Raw genomic sequence first — 22,119 nt, 5'->3', positions numbered from 1 at the left:
AGTCAAATTTACAACTGTTGGTTCGTTGATCTTCTGTTCAAACGTTTCCAGCCCAAAAACCTTGGCGGCTTCTATAAGATAGCAAAACACACACATTCACACACACACACACACACACTGACACACACACAGTGAATTAAGGATTTTCCCCTTTTCTATTTTTCTGATTGCACTTGAGGCGAATTTCCATCCGGAATCTGGTTTGTGCGAGAATTCGCTCCACGATCAGTTGGTAAGCTTTCTCTCTCTATATATCTGGCACGAAAGGTCTCTGAAAATCCCGAAATTTACTCTTGATTTTGTTCTTCTGTATGTGTTTCTGTCAATCGTACTGTTTTTTTTTTACTCTTCTTCCTTAAAATTACAGTTATTGCGGATCAGGGTAATGTGACCCGTTTTTGTTTCGATTGAATTTTGTTGAATTTTTTTTGCCGTTATAGCTGAGCTTCAGTTTGAAGGTGGGTGATGTATGTGTTCTTGTTGCCTGGCAAAAAAAAAAAAAGGAAAAAAAATTATAGTTGATTTTTCTTCCCCTAATATTTTTTCCATGTTGACTTTGTGAAGGTTCATTGTTGTCTCATGAATGTTATTTGCTAACAAATTGGATGTTGTGAGTCTGTGACTGTATACTTATTCTGATATACTGATAGGTGCAAAAACCACACGATTTTCGTGAGGGTTTTCCCTTAATGCGTCTATGATTTTTTCGATTTTTTCTCAAGCTATTTCATTGTTGATGCCGAATTTCAAAATTTGATAAGATTGTGATTTTTTTAAACATGTTGGATTTTTTTGTAGGAATGTTGGATCTCTGAAGAAAAGATTGGAAGGTTTAATTTCTTAATGGTCTGATTCAGATTGAATTTCCCGAGAAGTTTTTTCGGGGATCATGTTCTCTCTCCAGAAATGGAAGTGCTCATGGTCCCTTGCTGCAACTATTGCCTCCATTTTAGCATTGATTTCGGTGATTCATTTGTTTCTATATCCCGTAATTCCTTCTATGGACTATGTTAGCCTTAGGCAAGCACAGAGTTCTTGTATCGCAGTTAACGGATCCACAGAAGGCGGTGAAAGATATTTTCCAAGAACGGGTTCAAATGAAGGAACAAAAGATAATGCTAAAGAAAATGTTCATCCGATAGTTGATTTAAATGTTCGATACACAGCAGATTTGCATAATGCCGTGACTTACCGTGGTGCTCCATGGAAGGCGGAAATTGGGGCGTGGTTATCTGGCTGTGACTCGAACTTTTCGGCTGTTCAAATTGTTGAGGTAACGAACTGTATAGCAATCTAATATGAACGTTCCTTTTGTGGTTAACAATTGGATGTTTATTTTTAAATTCCACTTTTATATACCAGAAAATTGGAGGGGAAAGCTGCAAAAATGAATGTAGTGGTCAAGGCATTTGTAATCGTGATTTGGGTCAATGCCGCTGCTTTCATGGATATAATGGTGTGTTTTCTTGACCCTATTTATTTTTATATTCACCTGTTTCTGCAGCATTAATTCTAACTGTCATCACATTACATGTTGAGTACCTTCATTAAATCTGCCTGGATCTTTTTATGTTCTTTCCATGATGACATGCCTAGGTAGTGTATTGTGTCGAGAAAGTCTTCTGGTCATTCAAATTATGGTTTTTGAATGAAAAAAATGTTTTTAAAAATATACGTCAAAGGTATTTCCGATTCACATCTGCTATTTCTTATGCTTGGAGACAGGGGAAGCATGTTCAGAAAGACTGCAATTGAACTGCAACTATCCTGGATCAGAAACACAACCATATGGACGCTGGGTTGTCTCTATTTGTGCTGCTTATTGCGATACATCCAGAGCTATGTGCTTCTGTGGAGAAGGGACAAAATACCCAAATCGCCCTGTTCCCGAGTCATGTGGATTTGTAATAAAGTAAGCGCACATATATTCTTGAAAGCACACTTTTATTATATTATCCCTTTCAACACTTTATAAACCGTTTTAACACTTTTAACTGTATTGCAAATATTTTAGCCCACCTTCTGAACCTGGCGCTCCACGTTTGACTGATTGGTCAACAGCTGATCAGGATATTTTCACTACAAACGGTAGTAAAAGAGGATGGTGTAATGTGGACCCCGCTGAAGCATATGCCTCAAATGTCACTTTCAAAGAAGACTGTGATTGCAAGTATGATGGCCTTGTTGGCCGATTCTGTGAGACGCCCGTGTCGAGTGTTTGTATTAATCAGTGCTCTGGCCATGGACATTGTCGTGGCGGTTTCTGTCAGGTACAATACAACTGCACTTACGCTTCAATAGTTACCAATTTTACTTATACTTGAAAGCTCGATAGAAATCATGAAGTGACATACCCTTCAGTTATTGAGAAGTTGATAATTCGTTTTCACCAAGCGAAAGGATTTTCATTTTTCAGTAATCTACATGAAACATGTGAATTGTTAAAACAGAAAAACGGGTTTTTTGTGTTTGATTTTTGCATATATATAATATCCATTTTTTTCCACTCATAGAAGCACTTCATTTGTTACGATGTGTCCCTTTACGTAGAACTGGGAAATTTTCTAACACAATTTCATGCGTGTAATGTGGTATGTAATGGTGTATATGCAGTGTGAAAATGGCTGGTATGGAGTAGATTGTAGTATTCCTTCGGTTTTATCGTCCATTTCAGAGTGGCCCAAGTGGCTCAGACCAGCACACATTAGTGTTCCTGATTCTAAGAGACTGACAGGAAATCTTGTCAGTCTCAATGCTGTGGTTCAGAAGAAAAGACCTCTTATATATGTTTATGATTTGCCCCCTGATTTCAATAGTCATCTACTTGAGGTAACTAAGCTTCCGAACAACCTTAATCCCACCCCCCATTTTTGGTACAAACAATCATATTTAAAATAATAAATACTTATAGGGACGACATTTCAAGTTCGAGTGCGTAAACAGAATATACGATCACAGAAATGCTACAATATGGACTGACCAACTATACGGTGCACAGGTATTATATACCCCATCCTTGTATTATATAAATTAATAATCTCTTGTTAAGCTCATAGAATCGACTGAAATTGTTCCTCCTCCACAGATGGCGGTCTATGAAAGTATATTAGCAAGCCCATACCGGACATTAAATGGAGATGAAGCAGACTATTTTTTTGTTCCTGTGCTCGATTCTTGTATTATTACTCGTGCTGATGATGCTCCTCACTTGACCATGAATGTAAATATGCCATCTGTATCTCGACATATTCAACATTCTGTGTGGGTGATTAGTTTTTTGGCTAGATACAATAGATATGCTCATATCTCATATATATAGATGGTATTTGATAATTCAGGATCACAGAGGATTGAGGAGTTCATTGACTCTGGATTTGTATAAGAAGGCATACGAGCATATTACGGTGGCATATCCTTACTGGAATCAATCATCTGGAAAAGATCACATATGGGTATATCATGTTACTACCTACGTAGAATTCCAAATACTGTTCCCCCCCCCCCCCCCCCCCCCTCTCTCTCTCTCTCTCTCTCTCTCTCTCTCTCTCTCTCACACACACACACACACACACACACACACACACACACACACACACACACACACACACACACACACACACACACACACAGGAAAACTAATGAAAATTTCCCTGTATCTGAAGCCAGTCATTTTCATGGGATGAAGGAGCATGCTATGCTCCAAAGGAGATATGGAACAGTATGATGCTAGTCCACTGGGGCAACACAAATTCGAAGCACAATCATTCGACAACAGCTTATTGGGCTGATAATTGGGACACTATTTCTTCAGACAGAAGAGGAAACCACCCGTGTTTTGACCCAGAAAAAGATCTCGTACTTCCTGCCTGGAAACATCCAGACGAACGTTCTCTAAATGCCAAACTCTGGGCTAGGTTCGCAATCTGCTCATCTACAAACTGTCTCATTTCCTATTATTTAAAAAAAATATTAAAAAAAAAATCACGAAATAAATAATGTGCAGACCTCGTGAAGAAAGGAAGACACTGTTCTATTTCAACGGAAAATTAGGACCAGCTTTCGAACATGGAAGGCCTGAAGCCACGTGAGTGATGTTCAGCCTAACATATTAAAAAAAATTGCAAAAGCTGTTTGATTAATTAGATTCTACTATTACTATCTCTAACAAACACGATGCTTATAAAGGGAGCATGATATTTTTAAGGCTTGTATTTGATTGGTCAATGGTTATATCTATTTTTTACAGTTATAGCATGGGAATAAGGCAGAAAGTGGCTGAGGAGTTTGCATCAACCCCTAACAAGGAAGGAAAGCTAGGGAAACAGCATGCAGACGACGTGGTTGTGACACCTGTCCGTGCCAATGATTATCACGAAGAAATAGCGAATTCTACCTTTTGTGGGGTCATGCCTGGAGATGGGTGGAGTGGTCGAATGGAGGATAGTATACTACAGGGCTGCATTCCTGTGGTTATTCAGGTTTCGTATTAAGCCGTTCAATTTATGATATCAATATATTTTATTACATCATAAGATCAAATCGAATGACTATCAATAAATTCTATTCTTCACGGTTTTAGGATGGAATATACCTGCCGTATGAGAATATTCTAAACTACGATAGCTTTGCTGTTCGGATTCGTGAGGATGAGATTCCGAATTTGATACATATTCTGAGGGTATGCGCTTACTTACTGCTTGATATTACTAGTGAAATCTCGACTTAATGCAATTTATTTATTGCTGCCAGAGTATAAACGAGACTGAAGTAGAATTGAAACTGGCAAACGTGAAAAAGATTTGGCAGAGATTCTTGTACAGAGACTCCATCCTTCTAGAAGCTGAGAGACAAAATAGAACAATTGGTCTCGTTGATAGTTGGGCTGAAAGATTCTCGGAACTTGATGGCGACGATGCCTTCGCAACACTAGTACAGGTAATTTTATGCTCCTCTGACGTACATAATATATACGTACAACCGTACGAGAATGCTAATTATGAAAAATTATAGTAGAAACCTGAAATCGATTTTTGATGTTACTTGACCAGGTTTTACATTACAAGCTGCACAATGATCCGTGGAGAAGAGAGTCTGTACCGAAGAAGAAAGACTTCGGTTTGCCTCGAGAATGTTTGATAACTCCATAGTGAACGGATGATTTTTTTTTTTTTTTTTTAATATATATATATAATTTATTTACTATTTTTTATGGCATTTTATATATACCATAGGAGGTGATTTTTTGCTGCTTGAGAAGCAATAGGTGACTCGAAGATTCGTTGTTTGTTTTTGTATACGAAGAATTCTTACTTATTCAGTGAAGAATAAATTGATAGTGTTTGGAAATGAAAAAAATCCTTTCGGCTGCGTTTATTGTGTGTGCGCGTGCGTTGTGAGGCCATATTATAAGGGTCAATTTAAAATAAAAAATTGAATAAGTGGAAAATTATAGAGCAAATGGCAAGTAGGCCCATGATGAGGGTACTTAATTAAAAGAGGGACATTCAACTTTTTTGTTTTTCAAATAAATCCAGCACATTCAAACTTATTTGCGAATAAGGAAAATCCCTTTATATATACTAAAATTACCCCCAATTCATTGAAACCCAATTCAACTCCAATTTCATGATTTACACCCCAATTTAGCCAAATTTCATCAATTAACCAATTTTAACCATAATTTCAATTTTGACCCGCCACCACCGGAGACCTCCGTTGACCGGCGTTAACTTTTTTTTTTTCTTTTTTTTCTTTTTTATAATTTTGTTTTTTCTTAAAAAAAATATTTTCATTAATATTACTATTTTGGCTGCTAAATTACTGTCTCCAGCAGTTATTTAACGGTCGGAGACGGTAAATTAACTGTAAATTGACTTTTTTTTTTTTTTTCTTTTTTTCATTCAAAAATATTTTAATTAATATTACTGTATTCGTTGCTAAATTACTGTCTCCGGCAGTTATTTAACTGTCGGAGACAGTAATTTAACTTTTAAATGACTTTTTTATTCTTAAAAAAAATATTTTTAATTAATATTACTGTATTCGTTGCTAAATTACTGTCTCCAGCAGTTATTTAACTGTCGGAGACAGTAATTTAACTGTTAATTGATTTTTTTATTCTTAAAAAAATATTTTTAATTAATATTATTGTATTCGTTGTTAAATTACTGTCTCCAACAGTTATTTAACTGTCGAAGACAGTAATTTAACTATTAATTGATTTTTTTTTAATTTCTTAAAAAAAAATATTTTAATTAATATTTACTGCCTTGGCTGCTAAATTACTGTTTCCGACAGTAATTTAACTGTCTTAGACAATAATATTAATAATATTACTGTTCGGGAAAATAATATTCATAATATTACTGTTCCAAATAGTAATATTACTGTCTGAGACAGTAATTTAGTAGCCAAGACTAGAGGTGGTAAACGAGCCGAGCCGGCTCGCGAACTCGACGAGCCGGCTCGAAAAAAGCTCGAACTCGAGCTCGGGTTTTTCGAGCTCGAGCCCAAAATTTGTTGTTCGACAACTCGCGAGCCGGCTCGCGATCTGCCTTCTATTTTTTTTTTTTTTACATATATATATATATATATAAATATATCTAGTATTTAAATAGAAACAAATCTATATTACTCAAATAATTCATAATAATATAAAATATTATAATAATAATAGAAAAAATAAAAAAATATATATAACTAGAGTTCATTATTTATTTTATAATTTTTTTATTTTCCTATGAATAATTTTTAGGGGTCTTAAGATATAAGTCCTTGGTGACAAACCGTATTAGAACTAAATGACAAGTCTAATTAAAATTTGCTTCACATCCTTTATTAAATTTATTCCAAAAATGCCCCTCTACTCACAAATTCAACATTACAACAGATTATAAATATACTATGATGAACTATGGTATTATTTAACATTTTTAAATTTGCATCTACCATTTTTTTTTTAATTTTTCGTAGAACACGTTTTTTTTTCTTTCTCTTTCATATTTTTCATTATATAAAAATCTATTTTTCCCCTTTTCTACATAAAATTAAAAATTATGGTTACTTTTTTCTTTTTTATTTTCATTTTTCGTATTTTTTCATTATATAAAATCTATTTTTTCCCCTTATTTTCAAAATAAATTGAAAATTATGATTTTTAAATTTTTTTTTTGCCGTAGACATCTAAAGAATTATGTAGAAACCTTTAGTAATCCGTAGTAACCCATAGACATCTTGAAACCCTAACTCCTTTCAACCCTAGCCGTCAAACACCATAGACACCCATAGACACTCATAGACATCTGTAGACAACTAAATCGAAAAATATTATTTTTTTCCCAACAAACCCTAAATCCGATCCACCGCCACCACCACGCCACTACTCCCCCTCTCCACCCCCCACACCCAGACCCACCTTCACGATTCATCCATGTGGGTTGCAAGCAAACAATGAGCCTGCCATCACATAGCCTCCCGATGCAATCCCTATGCCGAGCGTCGCCATAGCCATCGTCGTCGCCTACCATAACCGCCGCCATCATACCGCTGCCATCTGCCATAACCACCATCAATTGAAAAGAAAAAAAAGGAGGAAAGGAGGGGGGGACGTGTGTGAGAGAGAAGAGGAGAAGAGATCAGGAGAGAGAGAGAGAGAGAGAGAGAGAGAGAGAGAGAGAGAGAGAGAGAGAGAGAGAGAGAGAGAGAGAGAGAGAGAGAGAGAGAGAGAGAGAGAGAGAGAGAGAGAGAGAGAGAGAACCAGAACGTGATATGTTGAGCGGTTGAGCAGCGTGAGAAAGAGAGGGGAAGAGAGAGAAAGAAATAAGAAAAAGAAGAGACACCGTGACTTTTATTAGGTATTGTAAGGGTATTTTTGGGTTAAATAAAAATCAAAGGATGTGTATCAATTTTTATTTTAAAATAGGGATGTAGTTAAAATATTTTATTTGAGTTTGTCACTCATATCTAATTAAGTTTGGTTTGAGGGGTGTGAGGCATATTACCCCTAATTTTTAATAAAAAATAAAATGATTTTAATAAAAAAATTAAATAATAATTAAAAAAAAAATAAATAAGCCTGAGCTCGAGCTCGAGCAAAAAAAAGTTGGCTCGATGAGCTCGAGCTCAGGAACATGGACTCGAGCTCGAGCTCGAGATGGCCAAAAGAGCCGAGCTCGGCTCGTTCCCACCCCTAGCCAAGACAGTAATATTAATTAAAATATTTTTTTTTAATAAAAAAAAAAAGTCAACGCCGGAATCTGGTGGGAAAAAACAAAATCAGAAAAAAAAATTATTTTCTGAATTTTTTTTTTGGGGGTTAATGTGATATATTTGTTTAAATCCGGGGTCAATGTGTAATATTAAGGAAGTTAGAGCATAATTGATAGAATTGATAAGAATTATATTATGGAGGGTATTTTGGACTAAAGACATGGGGTTTAATTGAGAGATCGTTTTTTTTTGGACTAAAATGCATTTAAGTCACATGGGATGGACATTTTTGCCATTCGCCAAAAATTATATTAAGATAAACTAAATCCTATTTGCAATATTTGTAATTTTTATTTCAAACAATTTTAAAGTGCTATTATGAATTAATAGTTATTTAGAAACAATTATAAACCGCTATTAAATAAATTAATATTATTTCCACTCAGTTTAATTTTATTTTTTAAGGGTAAATTACAACCACTCCTAAGGTATGGTCAAATTGTAAAAAAACCTCTTATGTTTGGATAATTACATTTACCATCAACTATGAATCTTCATACATCTCCATCCTTATGGTGCCAAATTCAACATAATCATCTAGCTTATGTAGAATGTTCTCTAGTTTGTACTCGTTTTGTGCAAAAATACAGTTTTTGATGCACCACAATCTGATAAAGACAAGACAAAAAACACATCTTGTGATCATCTTGCTTCAAAATGTGGAGCTCGATTGAGATAAAATGGGTACAAAATTAAGAATATTCCATATAATCTAAAAGATTCCACTAAATTTGAAAAGAGTGAACATATAAGAAGATTTATAGTTGAGAGGTTGATTGTAATTATCCAAATTACTCAAACAAAATCAAATGAAAATTGATGGTTTTACTTTTTACTTTAAGAAGTAATAAAACTCATCTCTCTCCGCCCCTGTAGTTTTTACGCCGCCATGAGCCTGTCCTCCGCCACCTCCATCTCCTCCACGTCATTCATCTCGAATGGGAGTGGGACGACCCACACCGGGAAGCTTTCCGGAACCTACCCCCACCTCTCCCTCCCCAACAACAAGCAGCAGCAGAAGACGATTACTTGCTCCGCCGCCGCGAATAGTGGCGCCGCCGTGATAGAGCAAGGGGCCACCCGTCTCGAATCGGCTCCTAGTCGAATCGGTTCGCTGAGTCAAGTCTCCGGCGTGCTCGGATGCCAGTGGGGAGACGAGGGCAAAGGAAAACTCGTCGATATTCTCGCTAAACACTTCGACATCGTCGCTCGTTGCCAGGTGAGTAGTTTCTGTAAATATAAATTGAATCTTCTTCTGTTTCTGCAAGTGTAAACGCTGTTCATTGACAGTTTATTAGGGCTGTGGTATAAAATGCAGAACGTGTGATTTTTCTTCATAAGGTAGATGCTCAAATCAGTAGGATAATATATAATTAAAATTGGATTGATTCATTTCTGACTTAGGGTTTCACTTGGATTTTAATGTGGAAAACAACAGTTTCTCTTGATGAATTATGTCAAGGATTGTATCTTATGAATTTGTTGCCTCCTTTCATCTGTACATGTAAAATAAGCTCATGTTATGCAAACATTTTTCTGCCACCTTTATGAACTCATTCCGAAAAAGACACAGATTGTTGACTGGTAAATATATCATATCATTCAGTTTTAAAATAGATTGTGGCATGGGTTGCTAAAATACTTCAATGGTTGCATTGAGTTGAAGGAGATCTCGTCTTGTTTCCGCAGGTTGCTCATATACGAAACTGAAATGTTAGGTGTGTATTCAAGTTTACCAATTCCGTTCTGTCGTCCAACGTGATTTTGACCCTTTCTAGTCTAGTTTGGGCAACTTTTGAATCAGCTATATTGGATGTCGGGTGACAAAGTTATGCATGAATAGAGTTACATTTTGAATTTTAGATAACTCATGTTTGATTCATGCATATCTTTCTCACCCGACATCGAATTTTGGTGATTCAAGTTGGATTAGAAAGCTAACTTTAGGAACTACATATTCCGTGTTTTGAGTTTTGCCAAATTCAAACTCCAAAAATGGTCGAAATCACGTTTGAAGTTGAAACAATAATATTAAAACTGAAATGACATTTATCACATCCCTATATGAAACCTTTAACATTGTTTAATTTCAGGGTGGAGCAAATGCTGGCCACACCATTTACAACTCAGAAGGCAAGAAATTCGCCCTTCACCTTGTTCCATCAGGCATTCTCAATGAGGAAACCACATGTGTAATAGGCAATGGAGTTGTAATCCATTTACCTGGATTCTTTAACGAAGTCGATGGTCTCGAATCCAACGGAGTTTCGTGCGAAGGAAGGATCTTGGTATCCGATCGGGCCCACTTACTATTCGATTTCCATCAATCCATTGATGGGCTTAGAGAAGCTGAGCTGGCAAAATCGTTCATCGGAACTACAAGGAGAGGCATTGGGCCTTGCTATTCGAGCAAGGTTATTCGAAACGGCATAAGAGTAAGTGATTTAAGGCACATGGACACGTTTCCTGAGAAGCTCGATCTTTTACTATCGGACGCTGCATCGAGATTTCGGGGTTTTAACTATGGGCCGCACATGCTCAGGGAAGAAGTCGAGCGGTACAAGAGATTTGCGGAGAGATTGGAGCCTTTTATTACCGATACGGTTCATTACATGAACGATGCTATATCTCGGAAACAAAAGATTTTGGTTGAAGGTGGTCAGGCTACTATGTTGGATGCTGACTTTGGAACTTATCCGTTTGTAACTTCTTCTAGTCCATCTGCTGGAGGTATATGTACTGGTCTTGGTATTGCTCCGAGAGTTGTTGGTGATCTTGTCGGGGTGGTAAGTGGCTTTAAAAGTTCGAAAATATCTTATGTTTCTTGACTTTTTTGTGATATCTATAATTACTCGAGTTAAAATATGGATTAATTATTGTTAAATAGGTAAAATGTGTTTGATGTCACAGTTAATAAGTTCGATATACTACTCTTCATCTTTCTATCATCATTTTAATACCACTCATTGTGCGCTTCTGGTTTTTTTTTTTTTTTTTTTCTTCCTTTCCTCACCAAAAAATTGTCATTATGAAGGTTTGGAATAATCTGTATTGTCTAGATTCTTATATTTTTTTTTTAATTTATTAAAAAGTTACGAAAGTCACATAAATAACGGGCAAATGCACGTGCTATTTACTAGCTGCATGAAAAATTTTGAAGCAACTTTTTACATTTGATTTTGGCATGGTTTAGAAGAAACACCTTATACTTCTCCAGAGATTGCGTTCTTGATTTATGTCTTCTATTATTATGTGCGTAGATCATAGTTTAATCTTTTCTTAATCGACAAATTATACATGCAGGTGAAAGCTTACACCACACGAGTTGGTTCGGGTCCTTTCCCTACAGAAATATTGGGGACAGGCGGTGATCTGCTTCGGTTTGCTGGACAGGAGTTCGGTACAACAACAGGCCGCCCTCGTAGATGTGGCTGGCTCGACATAGTTGCTCTGAAATATTGCTGTCAGATAAATGGATTCTCGTCTCTAAATCTTACTAAACTCGATGTTTTGTCTGAATTACCGGAAATCCAGTTAGGCGTTTCTTACAAGCAAACCGATGGCACTCTGATTCAATCATTCCCTTCGGACCTATGTGTTCTAGAGCAAATCGAGGCAAGCTTTAACTTTCTTCTCTCTCCTTCTCTCACACGCACACGCACACACGCACAAGTTATTAATTTGGTTGTGGATTTTGTTTAGGTTGAGTATGAAACTATGCCAGGGTGGCAGTGTGATATTTCTTCTATTAGAGAGTACTCTAAGCCGCCGAAGGCTGCGCGTAACTATGTAGAAAGAATAGAAGAAATTGTTGGTGTACCAATTCATTACATTGGCATTGGACCAGGACGCGACGCCCTTATATACAAATAAGTAACATGTTCGTGGAGTTTCCTAAAATAGTATTTTCTTAACGAATTTTTCATGTTTTTTGTTTCGTGGGGTTGGTGATCAAATGAAAAATCGTGACCAGTTTTGAGGTTTCATTTTGAGCAGAATTTTAATCGAAAACGACACTGCTCTAGAAGTAGATCTCTAATAGCGATTTTCTATGATGTAAGGAATCGTGTTTGTCTATCGGAGATTCGGATTGCACTGATGTGTAGACTGTACATGTATTCCTGTTTGTTTTAGGCGATCTGATGTGTGTTAGCGAACTTTATATGCGAGTTTGTCTATCGGTGACCTTTTTGCCGTTTGGGCTTTTTCGTGGCGAATACTTTAGTCATCCTCGGTGCTTACTAAGTCACTGCGCCTCGGCTCGGTGGACTCGGTTCTTATTATTCATTGGGCCTTGGCCCAATACTCATTACTTTTAGGTATGGGGAATTCGGCCCAATATTGTCGAACTGACCCCATAACACTTGTTCGACTCAATTCGGTTACATCTACAAGGAAATTAAAATTGCAATAAAATATTGTCCAAGTAATATTCGAGTACAAGTCAAATAATAAGTAATAAAATTACCAAAATTCACATGCTAAAATTTCAGATTTTTTTAGGGTAAATTATGAAACTCTACTGAACTTAGGCTAAATAATGAAAAACACCCCACCTATTTGTAATTACCAAAAAATTCGTGACTTTTGTTTCTGTCTTACACCAACCCCTTACAATGCGACTTTTCACGGATTTTTTTTGTTCCCGGGAATAAACTTTACATAATTTCAGGTATTTTCTTTTATTTTTCTCCTATTTAACAGAATATATAATAGACTGTACACATTTTATGATAAAAAAACTCCATCAACAGTTAATCGGAGGGGGATTTTGGTTACTACGGATATGTGGGTTTTTTTTTTGTTATTTAGCCTAAGTTCAGGGGTTTTTTCATAATTTGCCTTTTTTTAATGTCGTGTGTAGAATTCAGCAGCATGTAACGAAATCGGGTTGAATTGAAAAGCGCTTTTCTGGTCTTCCGTCGTCTACACAAACTCGCCGTCTAATTCCCGTCTCTGGTCGCCCGCAGACAGAGAGTGGGAAGCGTGAACGCGGCGGCTGCTGTGGCGGCGATGGAGAAAGGGAAAGGAAACAGCATGAAAATGAAATCTCCGAATGACAAAATCACCCTCGAACAGTTCGTCTCCATAATGGCGCCGCTCATCGACATGGAGAAAGTATGCTTTTACGGATGGTTAATTTTTTGTTCTTTATTCACTTTGAATTTTCTCGAGATTACGTGTTCGAATTGCTGTAACCCTTACGCTAATCGAAGTACTTCAAATGAAGGAAAATTTGGAATAGAATAATTAATTAAGAGTTGTTTGGATTAATAAGATTCGCAAGTAATTTATTCTAAATTTCTGTGGTGTAAATGAAATTTATGTGATGTGATTGTCATAGGAAGCCGAAATATCACTTTCGATGAGCTCTGGTGCCACAAGAAGCTTGGATATTGCTCAAAAGAAGGGTTCCACTATTCTGAATTTGAAGTGTGTTGATGCTCAGGTAAAATGGAGTTTGAATTTGTGTGTGTGTGTGTGTGTGTGTGTGTGTGTGTGTGTGTGTGTGTGTGTGTGTGTGTGTTTATTTATTTATTTTTATATCATATTGTTTGGATGGTTTCTTATGAAGGTGCATTTTATAGACAGGATTGATGGGGAAAAGTCTTCTCGAGTTTCAATCGAATAAAGGGGACGTGCTCCCTCCTCACAGGGTAAACGATTTCTACATTGCATTACTTTTCAAAGAGCTAATTGAATTTCAGTATTCTGTGCGGCTAAACTATGTTGCTAGGAATGAAATATAAAAGTGTATGCTACTCTTAAGTTTATTATTTAGTTAAGTTATTCTGATAATGATTCGATCTCCTAATTTAAGTGCTTCCGTTACTTTGAACTGTTTAAGAAGAGTCTTTGACATTGCCACTGCAGTAGGAAATTTCGCAATGTAGTAGATTTTGGACTACTTTTACGGGCCATTTTGGTGTTTGCAGTCAAGTGTTTTACACAACTCAGTCGAGATGCAATGGTGTTTGTTTCTTTTTCGTTTTTGCTACCTCTTTCACAAAACCTGGTTACATAATAACACATTAACACGTGACGTTTTTTTTTTGTCTTGTTTGAGACCTTAAATTTCTTTTGTTCATGATATCATTTACAAATAGGTGATCTCCAAGTGTTGTTTCCAGTGGGAACAACGTAACCTATTCATTTGCACATAATTCATTTCATCTTCCTCTTTGATACTGTTGTCCTTTCTTCTTTCTCACGTTTTTTTAATGGCATCCAGTTTGGAACTCATGATGTTGTGGTTCTGAAACCAAACAAATCTGATTTGGGGTCTCCTCCCCTCGGGCAGGGTGTTGTTTACAGAATAAAGGTACTATACTGTATCTTTTTTGAAATAGTAGCATTTGTGCAACATACCTATAATTTTTATCTTGATTCTTGGATAAATATCTTTTGTATTGAGCAGGATTCATCTATTACTGTTGCTTTTGACGATATACCGGAAGAAGGTCTGAACAGTCCCCTACGCCTTGAAAAATTGGCAAATGAGGTACATTGCCTGTTTCGCTAATGTGGTTTCTGCAACGAATAAGAAGATCTCTTTTCCTTAATCTCCAAATTGTATTGTTTGATTGGTTTTATTTGAGTTTGTTATAAGAGTAGGTTGTCAATCATATCATGCATGAAAATACCTTTCTACCAGTATTTGAAGTTTCCCATATATTCGAGCAAATAATATAGGAAAACCCTTTTGTCCCGAAACTATAAGAAGAGAATCAAGTATTGTAGTGGGCATGGTTGATCTCTTTTCTAGCTTTAACTAAAATAAGTCATTATGCCTCAAGTAACCGGGTTATTCTTCTCGTACAAATCAATACATAGTAATTTGAACTGTAAGTGTCTCCATTTCCGGAAAGTAACAACCTATTTACTCAAAATCTTCCCTAAATAGACTCCCATTGTTCTAGAAACTTTTTGGCCTCACCAAATCTCTAACGATATTAAAGGTCTTTGGTGTTTTTGGAGGGGGTGAATCCATTGTAATATGCTTAGTAAACAGTTCTCCTATTGAACCTTCACATAATAAGGGGTTTAAAATGAGGGACGCTGCGACTTCAATCTAAGTTTTACCATACTTTTAAATCCAGACACAACTTTAAATACTTTGATCACAATAAAATTTTCAGAATTGTGATTGATTTGTAGGTCACTTATCGTCGGATGAAAGACACACTGATTCAGCTAAGTAAAGGTGTGCAGAAAGGTCCTGCTGCCGATCTGGTTCCTGTCTTATTTGGCGAGAGGTTACCAACAGTGTCCAAGAAAGATATCAAGTTCACTCCTGTAAACTCCAACCTTGATCATTCACAGGTCTCCCAAATAATATTCTTAGTCCCTAATTCATCTGTTTGCATTTTCTGTGAGTCTGAGCTGTGCTTCATGACTATTGCCTGAACATTATAGTTCTCATAATCATGTCATGAGACACTACAATTTCCTGAAATGAATTTTGTTATTCTTTTAGTAAATTCGATCAAATTCAAAAAGGCTATAGGTAGGTGTATTGGAAAAAAGTTTTGACACAAAAGGAGTAGATTCACTTCAAATCCTGGCTTTGGTCATTGTAATTTGCCCTTTCAACTGATTTTTCTTTGAAATATTTAACATAGACGGCCTTCTTTATGTGGATAATTATACATAATTTGTCCTTTTGATTTGTATTTAGTTACCTGTGTATTACATTTGCTACTGACGCTACCATCATTGATGTATATAGGGAAATACTTTCTTAATTTCATGTTTCTTTACTGTACCACATTTATAATATTTTCATGATAAAAAACTAAAACAGTTCGCTTATTTTTTTCAAGAAAGATGCTATTTCAAAGGCTCTTTCATCAAAGGACCTCTTTTTGCTGCACGGACCTCCTGGAACTGGGAAGACTACTACTGTGGTTGAAATCATCTTACAAGAAGTCAAGCGTGGATCTAAAATCCTTGCTTGTGCTGCTTCTAATATTGCAGTTGATAACATCGTGGAAAAACTTGTACCTCACAGGTACAAAAAATTTTCAACTTATACATTTTACGTTCAATTAAGTACTTTACATATAACCTCAGGAATAAAATAAGTGTAAAGGGTGTAGCTATTTTCTCTATTGGCCTTCATTTGGTTCTACAAATCATGTTTCTAAAGAAAAAAATATCACTGTTTAAAGTTAGGTTAAATGATCACTTATGATTACATTTTTCACATCATTGTAACCGCTCTCGGGTTGTAACAGAGTTAAGCTGGTAAGAGTGGGGCATCCTGCACGCTTACTTCCTCAAATATTGGACAGTGCTTTAGATGCACAGGTAACTTTTTCTACTGACCACTGTCAAAATTTTGGATTCTAGTATGTTATTCTCTTGTAACTTATAATGCCATTAACTATCTCAAATTAAGGTGGTGCCTTGATGGGATTTGCTGTTTGTACATATCTTTATCGGTCTCTTTTTCATCCCTTTTCCTATGTTTACATCCCTTTCTCTACTCAAAACCACGTCAGAAAGCTTGTATCCTTAAGCCTCTTGTTTGTATTCATTTATTCCGCCCATGACGCCACTTTTCTTCTCTTAATGAATTTTCAACAGTTGGTTGTATTTTTCTCCTGTGTTACTGACATGTTTCATCTCTTTTTTGACAGTAAGACTGTCTGATCTTTTTTTTTTTTTTTTTTTTTTTTTTCCATATTTTACATAGTAATTTGATTTAATTGAGTTCCCAGTTATAGTTTTGTTAGTTTCCTGTAGGTTCTGCGTGGAGATAATAGTTCCTTAGCAAATGACATTCGCAAGGAGATGAAGGTACATGCTATGAACAATTTCTGTTACCATGGCATAGCCTCACATCCATCTAAATTCTGTTTACAACAATAATGCATTTTCATGCACTGATCATTTCGGTGAAATATTTATTTTTTTTAAATATTTTTGATGAATTTCTGCAGGCTTTGAATGCTAAGCTTTTAAAAGCCAAAGATAGAAATACTAAGAGAGATATTAGAAAGGAACTTAGGACTCTATCCAAAGAAGAGCGTAAAAGGCAACAGCTGGCAGTGACTGATGTGATTAAGAATGCTGATGTAGTATTGACAACCTTGACTGGTGTGTTGACTAGGAAGTTGGAAGGCTTTACATTCGATTTGGTTATTATTGATGAAGCCGCCCAGGCATTAGAAATAGCATGCTGGATTGCTCTTTTGAAGGTAATGATCGAATTATACGTGAATGAAGTCATATTACACTATTTTTCTGGTTGTGGTGGGAGCATATGGGACTTAACATGGATATATCTATATACAGTTTTTAGTGAGATAGATATTTAACAATATATATTTGATATAGTAACTCCAGAAGATGTAGTGTTCTCGTAGCATCAATCACTTTTACACCCTGAGATTTCTGCAAAATTCATTTTTCACGAGCCATGTTTGCTCCCTGAGAGTTATAAACTGACCTCACAAGTTCTGACTTCCGATTAGTTACCAAACATAGTTTTATTTTCGGATTGTTGCTAAAATATGTGGTTTTCCCTTACTAGGGTTCAAGATGTATATTAGCAGGCGATCACCTCCAGCTTCCCCCAACTATTCAAAGTGTTGAAGCTGAGAAGAAAGGATTAGGAAGAACCCTATTTGAACGCCTTGCTGAGTTGTATGGAGATGACGTCATGTCTATGCTCACCGTTCAATACCGCATGCATGAACTTATCATGAATTGGTCATCCGAAGAACTCTACCATGGCAAGGTGCTCAGATATTCTAATATCTCTCTCTCTCTCGCTTGTAATTAATAGCATTATCTCTTTCTTATTTTCTTAATTTTGGTTGATTTGAACTTGAGAGCTGTTTGGAACAATCCATTATAGAAGAATTAATTCCTAACTCTCTAAGGTTTCGTATGGACAAATTCTTTGTTGATGGCCTCCCAGAGAAACTGTTACTAATAGTCATTCGTTATTTTGAAGAAAAGCCCTTCCTAGAAACATGAATTTGCAGGTTCTTGCTGAAATCTTTGTAAAAATGCAAAAATGTTCATCTTAAACTAGGGTTTTCTAGGATACTTAAAGGACCCTGAAACATTAAAAAAGAAAAAAAAGACCCCACACATTTAGTCGTAGTTCAGACATCTGGAGTATGCCGCGAACTCCATCATTGACTTGGTTTATTCCACCTTGAATAACAGGTTAAAGCTCATTCAAGTGTTGCAGCCCATACTTTATACGAGCTTGAGGATGTCAAGAAGTCCTCTTCTACGGAGGCGACGCTCCTTCTCATTGACATAGCTGGGTATGATTTTATTTTTAATTTTTAATTTTTTTTAAATTTTTTTTAAGCATGTACATGGTCCTACAGTCCTACCCTTGGAGTTTGTAGTTTGAGTGGGTACCCTAGTTATTGATGTAAGTATTTTTATCAGCTGTGATATGGAAGAGAAGAAGGATGAAGAAGATAGCACGCTAAACGAGGGTGAAGCTGCAGTTGCTGTAGCACATGCTAAGAGACTTGTCGAAAGTGGAGTTCAAGCTGCCAACATAGGAATTATTACACCTTATGCTGCACAGGTACATATGCACACACACACACACACACACACACATGAAATCGTGAAACTGTGTCTAGTTTATGATGAATATATTGTGACAGAAGATTAATAATCTCTATGCTATTTTTCAGGTTGTGCTACTCAAAATGTTAAGAAGCAAAGAAGACAAGCTAAAAAATGTGGAAATATCTACAGTTGATGGTTTTCAAGGCCGGGAGAAAGAAGCAATTATCATTTCAATGGTTCGGTCGAATTCGAAGAAAGAGGTACTAATATTCTTACTGAATAATAAATCATTTTAAGATTGGTTGAGCTTCGTATTGGCACGAAGGTTATAATTCAGGAAACTGCTTCATTTTCAGGTTGGCTTTTTAAGTGATCGTAGGAGAATGAATGTTGCTGTGACACGAGCAAGGAGACAATGTTGCATTATTTGTGACACCGAGACTGTTACTGGCGATAAATTCTTGAAGCGCTTGATTGAGTACTTTGAGGAACATGGTGAATATTTAAGCGCTTCAGAGTACGGCACTGAGTAAATCGGAAATTCTCTTCTATAAGGTTCTCTTCTGTGAACTGGAATCATCTTCTCAAGGATTCTCATCTCATGATTAGATCCTTTGATTTGACACTTGCGAAATACATGGAACATATGTTGCTTGATTACTTGACATTGTTCTAATGTGTAATGGAAACAAGCTATAATTATTTATCTTGTCTTTTACCTGTTTTGACCATATTGACTTGAATGCCAATAATTAGTCTTTGTCTTTGTCTCTCAACTTAGGCATACAAGTTCGATTGCTACTTAAGGTGAAAGGAATATTTCACTTCAAGTATTCTTCTTTTGTAGAGTTTTTTTTCTTACACTAGTAACAAAAATGCAGCTGTTATTACATGGCGTTTACGTTTACTAATCTATGTAAATGGGTAAGCGATACATTCGTATGGTATCGACTCCTGTGATTAGATAAATTTCTCGACTCCTTAAAAGTTCCAGATGGATGGTGAAAAGATCAGCTCTTCATTACTATCATGTACCTGGTAAGTACTGGATTCTGCTCCGACATGAATATCTGCTCCACCTATTTCACTCAGCGTATCCCAATTAAAATTCTTTTCCGCGTAATTGCAGAATCCATCTTCATCATCTCTGAAAGATGACAACGATTCTATTTCCGTAAAACTTTTCGACACATCACTGACACAAGTCTGATGCTCGTCTCTTTTCAGCACCCCTAGCTGCTGGAGGAACTCGTTCAGATCAATCTGAGGCTTCTCTTCGGAGGTAACCGCTTTAACTCCAGACGTGATTTCGTTGTCTTTCTTCTCCTTTTCAAGAATTTCCACACTTTGCACGTCTTTTTTGGGTACTGAGCTGGACGAAGACGAAGAATCAAGGCCAAAAACTCCCGTTTTCTTGAGTTCTTGCAGCCTCTGGTGAATCACATGCACACTAGGCTGAGCATTCAGATTGAGCAAGCCTGTTGTAGGGAACATCGAGACCAAGTTATTCGAATTCGTATTCGAATTTGAAGGGAACCATTTGAACTTGTGTGATTTGTTCAAAGGGTTGAAATTTGACCTCAAATGAGGGAGATTAAGGTAAGCCTCCGGTCCATATAATCTTCTCGCCGCTTCATCGTAGGCCATTGCCGCCTCTTCTGCGGTAGCAAAAGAGCCGAGCCATAGCCTGGCCCGTTTCTTGGGTTCTCTGATCTCAGCCACCCATTTCCCCCACGTCCTCTGTCGAACGCCACGATACTCACACGTGGCGTTTTGGGGCCCGCCTTTGCCTCTCGCGGGTCCCTTTTTCCAGGGCTTGAGTGGTGATTTTCTGCAGTTTTCCATGTTAGTTAGTGTGTATCCTTCAGTCTTTAGTGTACTGTGGTGGGGTAGAATTGTTGAGGGTGTTTTTCTTTTTCTTTTTTGGGCTACAGATTGGAGTGATTGGCGCGGGTTATGTATACACACACACACACACAAAACACACAGTGAGCCTATATTGGTTTAAATGTGTTCACGTTTGGAGAAATTGATTTTGAAGCTACATGTGACCGTTGTGCTCACTGAGTGTTACTTACTACTTACTAGTACTACTACTAATACTCAAGTGTTCACTACAGTGCAACAACTCACATGTTTCTTTCTATATTTTTTCACTAGGATTTTTTTCTTTTTTAATTTTAATATTTTTAATATTTTTTAATTTTTGTTTAATTTTTTTTTAAGTTTATGTATATATTGATAAATTATCGTTATATCATTTCTTTCTTTTTTTTTTCCCTTTCGAATTAGCCTTATGAAATGGTGTACAATTGCAGACACTAACTTTTCAACTAAAGAAAAGGCCGATACAACTTTAATGGTATATGAACATCGAAGCTAACTTTTCGATTATATATTTCTTATTTAGTATTTTAGATTACCGGTCGTAGAATGGTATATTTCGTCTCGTATTCTATTTAATTCATTGATATACACACCACTCGTAAATTATCCGCAATATCAAAATTCAAAATATTAATAAAATAAGAAGACAATTTTTTTTATAATTCAGGTTTGTATGCAATATTTTTGGTCTTAGTATAGGCGACAATGTAATAACTTAGTTCACAAAATGGAATAGTGCAAGTGCAGCCATACAAACACGTGACAAGTATGAATCTTAACTCATTACATCATAATTAAGAATCCAAGGTTTTTAACGTAAACTTATGTCTCTTAATTAAGCTTCTAATTACTGCATAATTAACAATTAATTAATGCAACAAAATTAATTTAAGTTAAATGTATTCACAGAATCACAGGTATATATGTATTAATAATTAGTACCTCCTCGGATACCTTTACCAGTGGCACAGTAGAACTAAGAATATTGATATATGTAATTAATAATTGCAAATTGCAAGTATGGAATTTGGTTTTTGGACTATATAAATAAATTTTATGTATACAGAATTGTAAGAAGAGAGGATTCACGAGTTTATTTCACATGTTCGTCTACGGACTATATCACCTTTATCCCATGCATGCATCCTCTCCTCTAATTTTGCAAAAATAAACAATTTATTTATGTTTTTTTTTTGTTTTTATATATTTATATAACGATATTCCTTTTCCAAGAATATAATAGTCTCAATGAGCTATTTGAACCTATCAATTATTAATTATATGAACATTTATCACATACTAATTTCTTAATCTTTATTTAACAAGTATGCAATTTTCTTTATTTTTATTTTTATTTTTTTAATTTGCAAACTATTGTACAAGAGTAGATGTTTATCTCATACATGTGTACATTCC

The 22,119-nt window shown here is 36.0% G+C and overlaps 4 protein-coding genes across 4 annotated transcripts; 3 read left to right on the top strand and 1 right to left on the bottom strand.

Moving 5' to 3' along the window:
- Positions 1 to 69: 69 nt before the first annotated feature.
- On the top strand, positions 70 to 5,355 carry LOC105965601 (uncharacterized). Its single transcript, XM_088824469.1, has 15 exons — positions 70 to 232; positions 799 to 1,273; positions 1,363 to 1,456; positions 1,726 to 1,912; positions 2,015 to 2,270; positions 2,614 to 2,829; positions 2,912 to 2,998; positions 3,086 to 3,220; positions 3,339 to 3,452; positions 3,667 to 3,914; positions 4,004 to 4,084; positions 4,247 to 4,478; positions 4,580 to 4,678; positions 4,750 to 4,935; positions 5,049 to 5,355. Exons 2-15 carry the CDS (start codon positions 890 to 892, stop codon positions 5,145 to 5,147), a joined length of 2,418 nt encoding a protein of 805 aa, XP_088680595.1. The 5' UTR covers positions 70 to 232; positions 799 to 889; the 3' UTR covers positions 5,148 to 5,355.
- Positions 5,356 to 9,079: 3,724 nt separating this feature from the next.
- Positions 9,080 to 12,476, top strand: ADSS (adenylosuccinate synthase). The gene is made up of 4 exons (XM_012972743.2): positions 9,080 to 9,487; positions 10,362 to 11,054; positions 11,572 to 11,883; positions 11,971 to 12,476. Exons 1-4 carry the CDS (start codon positions 9,158 to 9,160, stop codon positions 12,139 to 12,141), a joined length of 1,506 nt encoding a protein of 501 aa, XP_012828197.2. The 5' UTR covers positions 9,080 to 9,157; the 3' UTR covers positions 12,142 to 12,476.
- A 618-nt stretch (positions 12,477 to 13,094) lies between these two features.
- Positions 13,095 to 19,646, top strand: LOC105949378 (DNA-binding protein). The gene is made up of 15 exons (XM_012972678.2): positions 13,095 to 13,386; positions 13,613 to 13,717; positions 13,857 to 13,925; positions 14,501 to 14,590; positions 14,687 to 14,770; positions 15,427 to 15,591; positions 16,092 to 16,279; positions 16,506 to 16,578; positions 17,017 to 17,070; positions 17,214 to 17,471; positions 17,807 to 18,013; positions 18,451 to 18,554; positions 18,685 to 18,829; positions 18,942 to 19,076; positions 19,173 to 19,646. Exons 1-15 carry the CDS (start codon positions 13,282 to 13,284, stop codon positions 19,347 to 19,349), a joined length of 1,959 nt encoding a protein of 652 aa, XP_012828132.2. The 5' UTR covers positions 13,095 to 13,281; the 3' UTR covers positions 19,350 to 19,646.
- A 54-nt stretch (positions 19,647 to 19,700) lies between these two features.
- Positions 19,701 to 20,772, bottom strand: LOC105949379 (Integrase-type DNA-binding superfamily protein). The gene has a single exon (XM_012972679.2). It carries the CDS (start codon positions 20,659 to 20,661, stop codon positions 19,798 to 19,800), a length of 864 nt encoding a protein of 287 aa, XP_012828133.2. The 5' UTR covers positions 20,662 to 20,772; the 3' UTR covers positions 19,701 to 19,797.
- Positions 20,773 to 22,119: the final 1,347 nt, after the last annotated feature.

The sequence above is a fragment of the Erythranthe guttata genome, chromosome 10, assembly GCF_056151865.1.
Source record: "Erythranthe guttata isolate IM_541 chromosome 10, IM_541, whole genome shotgun sequence".
Lineage (NCBI taxonomy): Eukaryota > Viridiplantae > Streptophyta > Magnoliopsida > Lamiales > Phrymaceae > Erythranthe > Erythranthe guttata.
This window is presented reverse-complemented; position numbering and strand designations above follow the sequence as displayed.